This window comes from Podarcis raffonei, chromosome 2, assembly GCF_027172205.1.
Source record: "Podarcis raffonei isolate rPodRaf1 chromosome 2, rPodRaf1.pri, whole genome shotgun sequence".
Taxonomy (NCBI): Eukaryota; Metazoa; Chordata; class Lepidosauria; order Squamata; family Lacertidae; genus Podarcis; species Podarcis raffonei.
Window position 1 is genome coordinate 124,361,869 of NC_070603.1, and position 16,267 is coordinate 124,378,135.

At 44.7% G+C, this 16,267-nt stretch overlaps 3 protein-coding genes across 8 annotated transcripts in view; 2 read left to right on the plus strand and 1 right to left on the minus strand.

Moving 5' to 3' along the window:
- Positions 1 to 5,738, plus strand: part of LOC128409328 (zinc finger protein 850-like) — a 34,456-nt gene extending 28,718 nt beyond the window's left edge. The window contains exon 4 of the mRNA XM_053379672.1: positions 2,935 to 5,738. Coding sequence (XP_053235647.1) covers positions 2,935 to 5,312 — 2,378 coding nt within the window. The 3' untranslated portion in view covers positions 5,313 to 5,738. The remainder of the gene's footprint in view (positions 1 to 2,934) is intronic.
- The window catches only part of LOC128409384 (zinc finger protein 470-like), a 420,794-nt gene that overhangs the window by 312,549 nt on the left and 91,978 nt on the right, over positions 1 to 16,267 (minus strand). The gene's annotated exons all lie outside the window — the stretch shown is intronic.
- LOC128409332 (zinc finger protein 345-like) overlaps positions 1 to 16,267 on the plus strand; it is a 57,940-nt gene that overhangs the window by 28,696 nt on the left and 12,977 nt on the right. Inside the window, exons 1-2 of one of the 6 annotated variants that reach the window (XM_053379680.1) lie at positions 13,203 to 13,329; positions 15,476 to 15,639. In XM_053379680.1, coding sequence (XP_053235655.1) covers positions 15,507 to 15,639 — 133 coding nt within the window. In that variant the 5' untranslated portion in view covers positions 13,203 to 13,329; positions 15,476 to 15,506. Of the gene's footprint in view, positions 1 to 13,202; positions 13,330 to 14,910; positions 15,128 to 15,465; positions 15,640 to 16,267 lie in introns of those variants that run through there. The other 5 variants (XM_053379681.1, XM_053379678.1, XM_053379677.1 and 2 more) reach the window with 5 other exon arrangements.

Consider the following 16,267-nt stretch of genomic DNA (forward strand, 5'->3'; position numbering starts at 1 on the left):
ATACTTTGTAAAAGGTTCCCATTCATCCTTAAAGTCACAGTTATCCTTGTCCCGTAACCTGTATGTCAATTTTGTCAGTTCTGCATAGTCCATCAATTTTTCTTGCCATGATTCTTTAGTTGGGGTTTTTTCAGTCTTCCATCCTTGTGCTACCAGAACTCTCGCAGCCATTGTCGCGTACATGAAGATGTTTTTCAACTTTTTTGGCAGGTCTTTCCCGGTGCATCACTTTGATGTGGATGTGGCCTATTTGAACTCAGACCTCCAGGAGGATCTGTGCATGCTTCCTCCTCCAGGGTTTGAGGGCAATGGGCCAGGAACTGTGTGGAAACTGCACAAGTCAATTTACCGGCTGAAACAATCACCAAGGAATTGAGACTTGTGTCGGAATGAAGCTTTAGAGAAGTTAGGTTGCAAGAAGAGTCTTGCTGACAGCTGCCTGTACCTCAAGGGGTCAGGAGAGTCACAATAACTGGTCTTGGTCTTTGTTGATGACATCATTCATGTTTCACGGGCAGACAAACAGGTGCAGAAGTTTGCCAAAGAGCTTGGAAAACATTTCCAACTCAAGAATCTGGGTGCAGTAAAGATTTACCTGTGTGTACAGATAGGCCTGAAGATGGAAGTTTCTTGCTCAGTCAGAAAGGCAAGATTGAGCAGTTGCTTGAGAAGTTCAGGATGTCTGACTGTGCAGGGGTTAGGACCCCCATGGAGACAGGCTATGTGAAAGACAGTCAGCTAGCAGAATGTGCTGAGTTCGAGAACGCTGATGTCTTTCAGTAAGCTCTGGGTAGTCTATTGTATCTGTCCCAGTGGAGCAGGCCAGACATTGCTTTTGCTACCAATCTGCTCAGCAGGGAAGCTACGAAGCCCAGTGTACCTGCAGGATACCAAAGACTTCCGTCTCAAACTGTCAGCTACAGGTGACCCCAAGCTCACGTGCTGGACAGATAGCGAGTGGGCGAATGTGGATGACAGGAAGTCCATATCTGGGATGGTCATAAAATTTGGGGAATCTCTAGTTGGGTGGAAGTTCCAGAAGCAGTCTCATTGCGCTGTCCTCTACTGAAGCTGAGCTCAGTGCACTGTCAGAGCTGTGCCGGGAACTGGAGTTCTACAGATGTCTGGTTCAAGAAATCTCTGGGGAATGTTGCTTGCCCAGCACTGTTTGGGAGGACAATTAACCCTGTCTGAAGTTGACAGAGTCTGGGCAATTTAAGGCCAGAACCAAACATCTGGACATATGTTTCCAGAATGTGTGTCAGAGTGTCCAATCAGGCTTGCTGAAGTTGCAGTACTGTCCAAGCCATAAGAACCTGGCAGATGGGTTCATGAAACCTTTGAGCTTCTAGCATCATGGCGAGTTCTGTGAAGGTTTGGTTTTGGGGTAAGTGGTGGTACTTACAAGCCCCCCAGCAGCGCAGGACGAGAGGGGTGTGTGAGGGGAACCAGAGCTTACAGGGTTAAACGGCTCAGTTCCATTGTCCTGCCTCTGAGGGGTGGAGAGATCCTACATTCCGGATCTGTTTCTTTGTTCTGTATTCTGCTTTCGATTTTGTCCGAGCCGGAGATGTTTTTCCTGCCGGACACTGGCTGATTTCTACTGCTTTTAAAATAAAGCTTCTAGAATAGAAAGAAGCTGAGTGGGCTCTTGATTTATGCACACTATGCAAGTCACAGAGGACAGAAGGCCAATTCGCTGTGTTTACTCTGCTGTGCTCAGAGATCCGAAGAAACAGAGAGGCGCCACGGAAGCCTGCAGGGCCTTCACCCTGAGCAATATTTCACACAGAGATGGTAGGGATAGAGGCATATAAAAAAAGTAAAATATTTAGGAGTTTGGATAACTGCAAAAATATATAAATATTTTTAAAGACAATTATGAAAAAATTTGGCAGGAAATTAAAAGAAACTTCTCTATCGGATCCCAGCGTGAGCTTTCAAGGATGTTCCCCATCCTGGAGTTTCTCTGCAGCTGCTGCTGCTATTAGAAAACAAGCCCATAGCCTTTGGAGTCCCCAGGTCGCCCATCCCTTCCCAAAGGAGGAACACCAGTCTTGTCTCCATCACAGAGTGCTTTATTTACGTTAAACTTATAACTTTCACAGTGCGTAGGTAAAACTGGAACTCCCTCCTGCAGGAGCCAGGGATTGGAGAGACTTTTCTAAAGGGAAATAAGACAATCTATACTGACACATGGCAAGCATGATTGTGAATAATACTGTCTTAGAGAAATGTAAGATACAGAAGGGGACATTTATCTATGTATTATCAAGAATAAGGAAAACTCCAGATATAAAAGGAGGTGAGGGTGGGGCAACAAAATGACAGACTGAAGTCCTCTGCAGATGATGTGGTATTATCTTTAGGGGAACATCTTAGTAGTGTATTAGAAGCAATAGGGCTGCTTGGAATTGCTGTCTAAAATTATTTGGTATGTATTTTTTATTCTTTATTCTTTCTTTAATATGCAGGTTGCTCAGTTTTATTTTTGTTGTCATTCATTATATGTAACGTATTCAATTTCATCAGCAGCTGACGAAGAGTCATCTTCGAAATAGTTGATTCAATACGAATGTCTTGGACATCATCCTTTGAAAGACATCGTGGTGTTCCCCACCAGCATTCCATTCAATTGAGTACTTGGTTATGGACTGATATATATATATTATTTTGAAGTTTATGATTTGTAAATTTTAGATGACAATCAACTACTAATAATAGCACATTTACTATATTAATTAGCCACGTGTTGCGACCATATTTGAGCAGCTCAACTGCTAAGTCAGCTCTGGCATTGAAACTAGTAGCTCAAGTGACTCAAGGCCTAATTCAGGCTAAACACATCTAACTCTCTTCAGTTCTTCCTCTATCACAAGCATTCATTAACTTTGTTCTTCCCGAGGCTCTAATTAGCTTCTCCCTTGATTGCAGATGGTGATCAATTGGAAGGGAAGAACAAGGGGGACCACAACAGTATCCACATTGTGGAGAAGTCAACTAAATATTCAGGGTGTGGAGAGAACATCCATCAGAGCTCCCAGTCCACCTCCCATCAAAGAAAGAGCTTCATTTGGAGGGATAGCCTTACTTCACACGAAAGAACTCACAATGGAGAGAAATTGTATCAGTGCTTGGAATGTGGAAAGAGCTTCACTCGGAAGGATAGTCTCACTTCCCATCACAGAATTCATACAGGGGAGAAACCCTATCCGTGCTTGGAATGTGGAAAGAGATTCAGTCAACGTTCCCATCTAACTTCCCATCGAAAAGTTCATACGGGGGAGAAACCCTATCAGTGCTTCGAATGTGGAAAGAGCTTCCAGAATGGGGCCGGGCTCAATTTGCATCAAAGAATTCATACAGGGGAGAAACCACATCAGTGTTTGGAATGTGGAAAAAGCTTCAGCCAGGCGATCCATCTCACTACCCATCAAAGAATTCATACAGGGGAGAAACCCTATCAGTGCTTAGAATGCGGAAAAAGCTTCAGTCAAAGTTCCAATCTAACTAGCCATCATAGAGTTCATACACAAGAGAAATCCTATCAGTGCTTAGAATGTGGAAAGAGCTTCAGTCTCAGACAGAGTCTCACTTCCCATAACAGAATTCATACAGGGGAGAAACCTTTTCAATGCCATGAGTGTGGAAAGAGCTTTGGTCACCATTCCTCTCTCAATTTCCATCGAAGAATTCATACAGGGGAGAAACCGTATAAGTGCTTGGAATGTGGAAAGAGCTTCCGGGAGAGGGCCAGGCTCACATCCCATCAAAGAATTCATACAAAGGAGAAACCTTATCAGCGTTTGGAGTGTGAGAATAGCTTCAGGCACAGGCAGGGTCTCACTTTGCATCAACCAAATCATACCAGGGAAAAACCCCATAAATGCTTGAAATGTGGAAAGAGCTTCAGTCGGAAGAACACTCTCACTAGACATCAAAGAATTCATACAAGGGAGAAATCATATCCATGCCTGGAATGTGGAAAGAGCTTCCAGGAGAGAGCCAGTCTTACTTTGCACCAAAAAGTTCATATAGGGGAGAAACCCTATCAGTGCTTAGAATGCGGAAAGAGCTTCAGGGAGAGGACCAACCTCACATCCCATCAAAGAGTCCATACAGGGGAGAAACCCTATCAGTGCTTAGAATGTGGAAAGAGCTTCAGTCACAGACAGAGTCTCACTTCCCATAACAGAATTCATACAGGGGAGAAACCCTATCAGTGCTTAGAATGCGGAAAGAGCTTCAGTCAAAGTTCCCATCTAAGTAGTCATCATAGAGTTCATACAGGGGAGAAACCCTATCAGTGCTTAGAATGTGGAAAGAGCTTCAGGGAGCGGACCAACCTCACATCCCATCAAAGAGTCCATACAGGGGAGAAACCCTATCAGTGCTTAGAATGTGGAAAGAGCTTCAGTCACAGACAGAGTCTCACTTCCCATAACAGAATTCATACAGGGGAGAAACCCTATCAGTGCTTAGAATGCGGAAAGAGCTTCAGTCAAAGTTCCCATCTAAGTAGTCATCATAGAGTTCATACAGGGGAGAAACCCTATCAGTGCTTAGAATGTGGAAAGAGCTTCAGGGAGCGGACCTACCTCACATCCCATCAAAGAGTCCATACAGGGGAGAAACCCTATCAGTGCTTGGAATGTGGAAAGAGCTTCCGGGAGAGGACCAAGCTCACATACCATCAAAGAGTCCATACAGGGGAGAAACCCTATCAGTGCTTGGAATGTGGAAAGAGCTTCCGGGAGAGGATGCAGCTCACTTCCCATCACAGAATTCATACAGGGGAGAAACCATATCCATGCCTGGAATGTGGAAAGAGCTTCCGTTACAGGCAGAGTCTTACTTCGCATCGAAAAGTTCATACGGGGGAGAAACCCTATCAGTGCTTCGAATGTGGAAAGAGCTTTCGTCTGAGTAGTAGTCTCACTTCCCATCAAAGAATTCATACAGGGGAGAAACCACATCAGTGTTTGGAATGTGGAAAAAGCTTCAGCCGGGTGATCCATCTCACTTCCCATCAAAGAATTCATACAGGGGATAAACCCTTTCAATGCCATGAGTGTGGAAAGAGCTTTAGTCACCGTTCCACTCTCACTTCCCATCAAAGAATTCATACAGGGGATAAACCCTTTCAATGCCATGAGTGTGGAAAGAGCTTTCGTCAATGTTCCACTCTCACTTTCCATCAAAGAATTCATACAGGGGAGAAACCTTTTCAATGCCATAAGTGTGGAAAGAGCTTTCGTCACCGTTACACTCTCACTTTCCATCAAAGAATTCATAAAGGGGAGAAACCATAGCAGTGTTTGGAATGTGGAAAGCGCTTCCGGGAGCGAGCCAAGCTCACTTCCCATCAAAGAATTCATACAGGGGAGAAACCCTTTCAATGCCATGAGTGTGGAAAGAGCTTTCGTCATAGTTCCAATCTCATGACCCATCAAAGAATTCATAAAGGGGAGAAACCATATAAGTGTTTGGAATGTGGAAAGAGCTTCTGGGAGGGGGCCAAGCTCACTTCCCATCAAAGAATTCACACAGGGGAGAAACCCTTTCAATGCCATGAGTGTGGAAAGAGCTTTGGTCACAGTTCCTATCTCATGACCCATCAAAGAACTCATACAGGTCAGAAACCCTATCAGTGCTTGGAATGTGGAAAGAGCTTCAATCGGAAAAATATTCTCACTTCCCATCAAAGAATTCATACAGAGGGAAAACCAAAAGAGAACAGAAATGGTGGTCCGGCGGCGCAGCGGCAGCAGGAGGCCCCTATTAGCTAAAGTGGTGCTTCAGTTTAAGAACAGTTTCAGGTTAAGAACGGACCTCCGGAACGAATTAAGTACTTACCCCGAGGTACCACTGTAATACAAATTAGTATTTCTCCAGTTTCTAGGTCCAGATTCTATAAAGCCTTCTTAAAACTGTTCCAACAAATCTCAGTCAAGTCACAGTCCAAAATTATTGTGTCTTTTAATGTTCATCCAATCCTGCTTCTTCTTCTTTTACTAATCTTCTTTCCTAATCCACTGGGGGTGGGGAAGAAGGCATATTAAATCCCTTTCCTCATACGAGATCATAGCTTGTGTTATGAACAGTTTCAGGTGTTGCACTGCATCCCCTTTTGCTGGATGTACATTTTTCTCTGCCAATAATTCCCACACCAGCTCATCCCAATGCAGCCTTGTCTTTCTATGGAGCTCTTTCTCTCTCCTCTTATTCTTCCCTCACCTGCTCAACAGAACCTTCTGCCACTCCCAGCGACTCCTTTCCAACGACTCCCAGCTTATGACCCACACATTCACCTCGGTCTCTTTTTCTGGAACCCGTCTTGGTCTTCAGTGCCAAGGAGCTCCATGTCTGGATCGGCTCAGTGTGACCTTGAGATAACAATATGCAAATCATAATAAATCCAGCTGCCTCAGCAGAAAAGAACAAAACCTTCTGGAAGGAACCAGTGTTTTCCAGTATTTTCCGGTTTCTCCTCTCAGGATTTTAGCCATGACATTTTGTCCCACTGCCAGAAAAGCATCTTTAGCTCCCTAGTTTCTGTGGCAACACTTTGGCTCAAGTTTCCTTCACAGAATCGTAGAATGGGAGAGTCAGAAGTGTGGAGATGGTTAGGGAGGCAGGAGAAGGATATATTGTTTACTAATATCCTTCCTAACTTGCATTAGCCAGTTCTATAACTTAGCAGAGTTCCAAACATTCCCCTTATTAAATTTGCACGGTGGTTAGCTTGTTGAGGGCTGGCTTAAGCCTCTTTAAATATAGGATTCCTGGTAAGATCCCTTCTACTCCCTCATAAAGATATGACACAATCTTATAGTAAATGTAAAAGTAGTTTACTCACTCATTCAGTTCACAGATGCATCCCTGAAGGCAGACTTAGGTTACAAAAGTGTATAACTATATGAACTGTCCCATAAGGGAGTTAGTCCCAAGTGACTGCAACTGAGCTGTCACTTCTCCTAACATATAGAAGGGAGCTTGGGTGTCACCTGGTCCTGCCCCCTGCAAGTCAGAAATCTCAGGAATCTTGTCCAAGACAGATGATCATCCAACCTCTGCTTTAAAAACTCCATGGAAGGAGAGTCCAGCATCTACCAAGGAAGTCTGTTTCACTCTGGAAGAACTCTTCCTGTCCTAAAGTATTTCCTGAGGTTTAGCTGGAATCTCCTTTCTTATAACTTGAAGCTGCCTTGTTCAATCCTGCATGTGACAGCCCTTTCATAACATGTATACGTTGTAGAAAATAACAATTCCATAAAACGGCATTTGGATGATTCCGATTTCTTTTAAGCCTATGGCCTAGCTTAACTGAAAAGGCCTGTGCCTGCCTACATTTGATGGAACAGAACGAGCTGCTTTTAGGTACTGTATGTAGCAAATGTCTGTTCCAGAACCCTGAAAAGAATAAAGTGGGAGTTGTATGCATGAAAAGAGAATCAGCCAGGCATGGCAATTGTGATTCATCTTGAACTGTTTTGTAGATGGATGAAAGAGGACTTTGGAAGACATTTAGTGAATAGGAATATTAGCCAAAGTCTTAAAAAGAAAGACAAAAAAATTGTTATATGTTGTCACATGATATGATGAGGGCTTATCTGAAGAGCCAAATGATTTTGGTTAGTTCAGGATGAGGACATTGGGCTGCAACTATTAAGATCGCTGTGATCCTTGAAGATGATGGGTTTTTCGGAGCTAGCCAACCTAACCGGAAGAGTCCGCGACCAGAAGGAGGAGGAATATCAGGAAGAATGGACTAAATTTAATGATTATTTAGTTAAATATGTCAAGTTAGATGAATTGGAAACCGCTTGCAGATACTTAATTGGCTTCGGATTTTATATAAGTTAAGTGATGAATTAATAGGTGTAATTTCAAAATGAAAAGATCTAAGGATGTTAATGTTCAAGTTAAACTTTATAAGAACTGTGATTTGGAAAACCCTTAAAAGGATATGCATTGAAATTCAACCAAGGGGAAGTGAGGAAGGCACTTAACTATGTTAATAAGTGTAATTTTTAATACGGTTATGATTTATGTTTGTTTGTTTTATGTGTTTGTTTGTTTATAATTTTGTGAAAACCAATAAAAAAATTGAAGTTAAAAAAAAAGATTGCTGTGATCCTTTGATTGGTGAATAGGAATGATGTGCAATTTGCCATTCCATCCAAAAAACACCTACAATAAAATATAAATTACTTATTGATCGGAGAAAGAGAGGCGGATTTGACCTACCTGACCTGGAATTATATCATGCTGCAGCAGGTCTGACCTGCTTAAGGGAGTGGATTAAGTTAAAGGACACTGATGTGTTAGATCTGGAGGAAGTAGGAACTCAATTTGGATGGCATGCATACCTAATAGATGGAAAGGAGAGAGTCCACATGGGTTTTATAAGGAAATCATTGTATAAAATATGGATGGAATATAAAGGGATTCTAGAACCCAAAACACCTTGGTGGACCTCACCTTAGAAATCATGACTGTAAAGAGAAAGAATATGAATAACAACTGGGCAACATATAAGGAATACTGGAAGAGGAAAATAATAAACTTAAATTGAAAGGATATAAGGAAGTTAAGAAATATTTGAACAATTGGCTGCAGTTCTTTCAAATTAATCAGAGATGACAAAAGAGGAAGAAAAGGGATTTGAGAAAGAAATTTCAAGATTGGATGAGTACTTACTCCAATCTAAAAGTAAACATATTTCCAAACTATATGATTTGCTCCTAGAATGGGAGGTAAAGGAGGAGCAAGTGAAGACAGTGATGGTAAAGTAGGCCCAGGATTTAGGGGAAAATATGATGAGCCAACTACTGTGAGACAGGGATATTAAATTTACGGCATGCTACAATTTAAGAGAGAATGTAACGAAAATGCAATACAGATGGTACCTGACCCTGGTTAGACTGGCAAAAATGTATAAAAACTGTAGTGATGTTTGTTGGAGATGCAACAACGGGGCGGGAACCTTTCTACACATGGGGTGGGAATGCAAAGAGATTGTGGGGTTCTGGGAAAATATTTACAACCAGTTGAAAAAGTGAATAAGGAGTGGGCTATCTTTAAGGAATACATCAAAAGCTAGGTGGAAAAAGTCAAACTTTTGACAGATATTGAGTGAATCCAGAACATGATTAGAGTGAAAGGAGAGTAAAGTTAAGATAGAAGAAGAGATTAAAGAAATAATGAAATGTGTTTAAGGCAATTGGAAAAATAAAGTAGTGTAACAAGAACGGCTGGAAGTCGAGTCACTTTGTGGGTGTTCATGTGGGGTAGATGTGTTGGTATGTATAGTATAGGTAGGCATAATATAGAGTAATGTAGGTATGCTTTATGTTAGGAAAATAACGTATTGTGTATATGTACTGTGTAAATGTAAATGTATGTGTTCTATATGTATGTGGTTCTTTGCAGGAACATTTGTATTTCAATAAAGGCCTATCTTTCCACCTGGAGACTTCCTTCTTTTTTGGGGGGGGGGTTTCTGTGTGGATAACCTCCAGTCTGGGAACCTCTTTTTGAATTTCTACTACATATACATGACAGGATTTTTTTTAAAAAAATTGAAAGTGATTTATAATGAGATTGAATATAATTATTGGTAGAAACTATTTTAAACATTCAAAAAATGAATCAGCAATACATTTTTTCTTAGTGTTTACAGTTCAGTTTACAGATGGTTGGGGCGGGGGGGAGGGCACAACATGCCGAAGCAGAGCCCATCTTTTTCAAGGGATCCTTAGTAAACCTGGGAACGTCTGCATGTGATCCCACCATAAAGAAGGAGGCTGGAGCCTGAAAGGCTAAAGCATTGGCCCCGAAGGGCGATTTTCCCCATGGAGACCTGGGACCCCTTCTCCTTCTAAAGGGACCTCCAAGGAATCCAGGTGGGAAAATCAAAATTGGAAACAGAATTGTTAGAACCTAAAACTAAGATTTTGTCAAAAATGTATAACTTGCTGCTGAAATGGAATACTCAGGATGAAACGGTTAAATCTGCTATGATTAAATGGGCACAAGATATTGGTCATAACATTATGTTTGCTGACTGGGAACAGTTGTGGACCACCGGTATGAAATTCATGGCATGTAATGCCTTAAGAGAGAATATTATTAAAATGATTTATAGGTGGTACATGACCCCAGTCAAGCTTGCAAAAATATATCATTTGCCCGATAATAAATGTTGGAAATGTAAAGAAAATGAAGGTACATTCTTTCACCTTTGGTGGACGTGCCCAAAGATTAAGGCTTTCTGGGAGATGATATATAACGAAATGAAAAAGGTATTTAAATATACCTTCCTGAAGAAACCAGAGGCCTTTCTCCTGGGCATGGTCAGCCAATTGGTGCCAAAGAAGGATAGAACTTACTTTATGTATGCAACAACAGCAGCAAGAATACTTATTGCAAAGTATTGGAAGACACAAGAGCTACCCACCCTGGAAGAGTGGCAGATGAAGGTGATGGACTATATGGAATTGGCAAAAATGACTGGCAGAATCCGAGACCTGGGAGAAGAGTTGGTGGAAGAAGACTGGAAGAAATTTAAAGACTATCTTCAGAAACACTGTAAAATTAATGAATGTTAAAATGATGTTGGACTGAAAATAAGTGGCATTAGCAACAAAGTTAATAAGAATATGCAAAAATGAATTGATAAATGGATGAAAATATAGAGTTACAACATGTTAAGATAAAGAGTTAAGGTAAATGAAAGAGGGTAAGGATTTGCTGACTTGATTATTTAAATGGGAATACAAAAAGGGGAGGTGTGAGGAGGCCAAGGAAATAAGATAACGAGTCAGGGTTACAAAAATGGATTTGTTTTTATTTTCCTTTTCTTATTTTATGTATTTTTCTATGTTTCTTTTATTGTATTTCTTTCTTTTTTATATGATCTTTTAAATTCATGTCTTTGTAAAACTCCAATAAATATCTTTTAAAAAATAAATAAATAAATAAATAAATAAATAAAGGGACCTCCAAGGAGGAAGCCAGGGCCGCCAGGGCAGATCATCGGGTGACAATGTTTCTATTTTACTTAATATATGTGGGGTTTTGTGTCAGCATTGCTTGTGCGGGTTCTCTGCTGTTCACCTGTGTCCCTTTGGTGATGAGAGAGGTTGGGGTTGGCCTAGGGTGTGGTTGTTCATTTGTGGTTGGCTGTGGTGGTCTTTGTTTTCATGGGTGAGTGGGGTGGGTGGGTGTTTTGGATCAGGTTAGCCACATTGATTTGTATGCTGTAGGTGGGTTTTTGTCATTGTCTTGTTGGGCTGTGTGTGTGATAAAGGGGAGTCATACTGGGGTGATGGCGTTAAGAATGGACCTCCAGAACGAATTAAGTACTTAACCCGAGGTACCACTGTAGTGTGTTGTTGTTGTTCAACACTGATCTTTTAAAAAGAAACTAATAATAATAGTAAACAACTGTGAGGTTGGACCCCAACGGACATCTAGTCCCACCCCCTGCAATAAAGAATCCCTGACATTTGGCCTTCCAGCCTCCGTTTGGAAAACCTCCAAAGAAAGCAATTCTGACACTGGTGGTTTACAAACAGAGATCAGGGAAGGAGTGTTTGCTGACACTGAAGATCCAGAGAATCATTTAATTTCGTTTTACTTCCTTCTTAACGCAGGAGTGCTGGAAAGGAGAAAAATCAAGTGTGTGTGTGGGGGGGGCATAATAATTAACTCATGCCCAGGTTGGGAAATGCCGCATCAGCCCCACAGTTGCCCACAGGGAAATGGGTGCAGTTGCCCAGCCTCAGTTGTGGCGCCTCTGAAACGGGTATATCACAGTGAGGCTGAATTTAGAGGTGCTTCAAGGTGAATGAGAAGCAGGGAAGGAAGGGGGCAGGCTGGGCTTTGCAAAGGGCCTGGTTTTTATTTTAAGGGTGGCGGTCTTATATCGGGGGTCTCCAGACCCAGGACCTGGAAGACCAGGCCGGCCTCGACCTCCGGGGGCAACTCGGACTCCAGGGCAGATTCTTCCAGGCGTCTCCTGGGTGGGGGCAGGAACAAAATGGCAGGGTGCTGCTTAAGGGCACTGGGCATGACTGAGCCTCTGCCCCCAGCCTCCTCCAGGAACCAGCAGCCCAGCTTGGCCACCGGAGGCAAGGTTCTGCCGAAGGATGCTCCTGCGAGGAGGAGGAGAAAAAGGGGGTGGACTAGATGGCCCCTGGGTGTGATTCTAGGAGCGGAAGGGCCTCAGGAGAGCCCCAAAGCAGCAGCAGCAGAATCTGGGTCTGGACCAAGGGGACCTTCCCACCTAGCCCAGCCTCCTGTCCTCACAGCAGCCCAATGCCCCACAGAACAGAGCTGCCTGGGTAGACTGCCTCTGGGCCTGGAGGCTCCATAAGAAGAGCCCTGCTGGATCAGGACCAGGGCCCACCTAGCCCAGCCTCCTGGCAGCAGCCGACCAGGCGCCCCCCCCCCCGGGAACTCCGCAAGCAGGAGTTGAAGAGAGTCCTCCCATTCTCCTTCTCCCCCGTTCCAAGGTAGACTGGCTCTGTCCATGGAGGATCCCCTTGGGCATCGCTGGGGACACAGCAGAGCCAAAGGGGACCAGGCTCCCCCCAAGCCAAGAGGCCCACGAGGGCAGCAGCAGTCTCTTCAGGACTACGCTTCCAAGAAAGCGGAGGGACTATCCCGGGCCAAATTCCCCTCCTGAGTCTTCCTGCCTAAATGCAGAACCCGACCTTTGTCCCCACTGAAGGTCACTTTCTAAGTCTGGAGCGAGTTCTCCAACTGGGGAGTGTGCTGATTTATTTATTTGCATTTAATAGATTCACAGAGGGGCCGAGGGTCCTCCAGTCCAACCCTTTGCGATGCTTAAAGTGGGGCTTGAACCCAGGACCCCGAAATCGAGAGTCTCCTGCTTTACCAGCGGAGGCTTTTGCTCCCAAGGGACCGGTGTCTCTCTCAGGTACCCTCCTAATACTGCAACAGACTTTCATTCGGCTAGTGAGCAGGTGAAGCATTATTATTATTTCATTTATACCCCACCCATCTGGGGGCAGGGCACTAAGCTGCTGTCTTGAGGGCCTCTGAGCCGAGAATCACAGAGAACTCTGCACATGCCCTGGATCACCCGGATTCTGGGAGGGAAGGAGGACAGCCAGCCCGGGGCCTGTGCTCACCTTGCGAAGGGTTAAATCGACCAGAGCCGGAGTCCTAGAGAGGACAGGAAGTAGAGAGGCGGGGCTGGCTCTGCAGAGCAGGATCCCCTCCCTCCGTGCCCAGTCCCGTCTTTTGTCTCTTGTCTTCTCTATTCGCTGCCTCGGTTTCCCTCCTGGGAAGAATCCGGTGAGTCTCCTCTCTCTTCCCCCTTGGGGTGCCCATGGGAGAAGGGGGTCCCGGGGCTGCAGGGGGAGACCCCCAAGTCTGGGAGCAGAGGGTCCTGCCCTCCCCATTCCTCTCTGCCAAGCCTGGGAGGGGGCGAGTTTCCAGGGGGTCTCCAGCTCTGCTCTTCCTTGGCATCCTCTTTGGGGAAGCAGGAGGGGGGAGGGCATGCCCAGAATGCCCCTTCCAGTGGAGGAGCCCCTGCCAGGCCGGCCTTTCCCCTGCCAGATCCTCCTCCAGATCAGCCCAGGTCTCCAGCCCAGAGCCTCAAGGTAAGCCTCTCTGGGCAGGGGCCACGCCTGGGGCTCCTCCATGGAGAAAAGGGGAGAGCCAGAGGGCTGAGCTGGCTGCACTGGGCTTGCCAGGGTTCAAGGGAACGGAGCTGCCTTCCTTGAGAGGAGAGGATGGAAAGCCGCCTTAAGGAGCCCAAGATCTTGTCCTGAAGGGGGTGAGGCAATGCAGGGAGGAGAAGGAGGGGGCTCTGGGTGGCAGGTCTGCCAACGTTTCTCTCTCTGATCCCAGAGTGAGCTTTCAAGGATGTTCCCCATCCTGGAGTTTCTCTGCAGCTGCTGCTGTTGCAGAATGTTTTATTTACATTAAACTTATAACTTCCACAGTGCGTAGGTAAAACTGGAACTCCAACCCGCAGGAGCCAGGGATTGGACAGACTTTTCTAAAGGGAACCAAGACAATCTATACGGAATTTATGGCAAGCATGATTGTGAATAATACTCTCTTAGAAAAATGTAAGATACAGAAGGGGACATTTATCTATGTATTATCAAGAATAAGGAAAACTCCAGATGTAAAAGGAGCTGAGGGTGGGGCAACAAAATGACAGACTGAAGTCCTCTGCATATGATGTGGTATTATCTTTCGGGGAACCTCTTAGTAGTCTATTAGAAGCAATAAGGCTGCTTGGAAATGCTGCAGGTTTTAAAATAAATAGAGGGGAAACTAAGGTTTCACAGTCAAAAAATGCACAGTCAAAAAATGAATTACAGAGAGTGAGTGGATTGGTGATAAAGAAATATATTGGAGTATCGTTAACAGCATAAGCAACAACAACCCTCCTAATATTTCAAGATAATTATATTAAAATCATTAACTTCAAAATAATATATATATATACCAAGAAGTAGTCAATGTAATGGATTGCTGGTGGGGAACACCACGACGCCTTTCAATGGATGATGTCCAAGACAGTATAGCTTCGTCAGCTGATGATGAAATTGAATACATTACATAGAAAGAATGACAGTAGATACAGTAGGGGACATTTATTTATGTATTATCAAGAAGAATAAAGCAAGGATAAAATACAACTACTCCCCACCTTCTGGGACAAAAGAGGGATTATCAGTCATTGTGTGGCTCCTACTACTAACAGGGGACATTGGTGCGATCTCAAAATAGACTAGTTCTATCAAGCTACCCTAAGCCTTTGGGAATCTTGTCACAAGAGGAGTGTAAAGCTCACCTCTGGAGTTTTTGGAGGATATACATGCCTGGTGTTCTTAAGAACTTGCGAAGATGGTGTATAAGCACAGACAATATCTAAGGAGGAGGGGTGTATTAGTTTCCTGATATTTCAAAAATGTGGCATCACCAGCTCCTCTGCTTCCACATACAGATTTGGACCCCATGCAACTCCTGACAGAGGTGGATACGGCCACAACATCTGTCTGGCTTGTGATGAGAGAGCTCAAAGATTGTGAACAGGGCTCTCCATACAAAGCACCTAGCATGGGGGCACCTACATGTAATATCTACTCTGCTATTTTCTGCCCATACTCTGGGGTTGCAGTTTTCAGGCTTGGGGACAGAACGGTGACTGGTTTTTGTACCAAGTTCTGTCAATTATCCCCACTGAGTTCAATGGGATCTACTCTCAGGTCACTACTGTGCAGACCATGCCAGGCTTGCAAGTGGGGTGAGGAGCATACAGAAGAAATTGGAATCACTGGAGATCTTTAGAAATGGGGCTTCTCTTGGGAAGGGGCTGCCCCATTTGTGCTTCTTCAGGGGCAGGAGAATATCTAGGGCAAGAGAATTCCTGCAGGGCCTCTGAGGCTCCTTTTGCTTCTTCCTCTCTCCCAGAACCCTGCAGCTTGTTGTGGCTTCTTGACTCCTCAGGAAGGATGAAAGAGACGGATCCTGCAAAGCTCGTAAGGATGGAAGGGGGAAGATGGACGGTTGACCTGGTCAGGTTGTCTCCTGCATCCCTTCGAACAACCTCTGAGCGTTCCCTCCCAGGGACCTCTGAGAGATCTGGTGAGTTCCAGGGGAGGGGAGATGGGGACATGGATGGATGGAGCCGGAGAGGTATTGGCGCTTGCTCGGGGGGCACCATTTTGGGCTCCTCCACCTGCCTGCCTGTGCCTTTGTCATGTGCAGGCAATTTGAGCTAGGAATACATCACAGCTCTCCGACCACCACAATGTATTGGCAGCTCAAAATGTCTAAAACCAGCACCGTGATTGAATGCTCTACCAGAAAACTTACCGATCCATTGGGCAACACTGGAAGCCATGACTCTTGAAAGTAACCTGATCCTGGGCTTCCGATTTGTCTGCGAAGGGAAATAGCAAGGCGGTGTGAGTCGTCCGTCTAAAAGACGGACGTTACTGGGGCTTTTGAGCAGTGGAAGTGAGTGCCAGGGTTAGACACCCCCCCCCCAAAAAAAAGTGCCCTACAGGTAGTGGGGTGTCGAGGGGACCAGCCGGGCGTGAAGAGGCTTGCCGCGATTGCCAGAGCCCCGACGCTGCATCGGCAGCGCGTTGGGGTGTGTGTGTGTGAGAGACAGTGGCTTGAGCCTGCCCGTGGCTCCAGCGCAGCTCAGAAACCCGAAACCACAAATCACCACCTGAAGCAGCAGACTTTCAAAGGAAAAACGGTATCA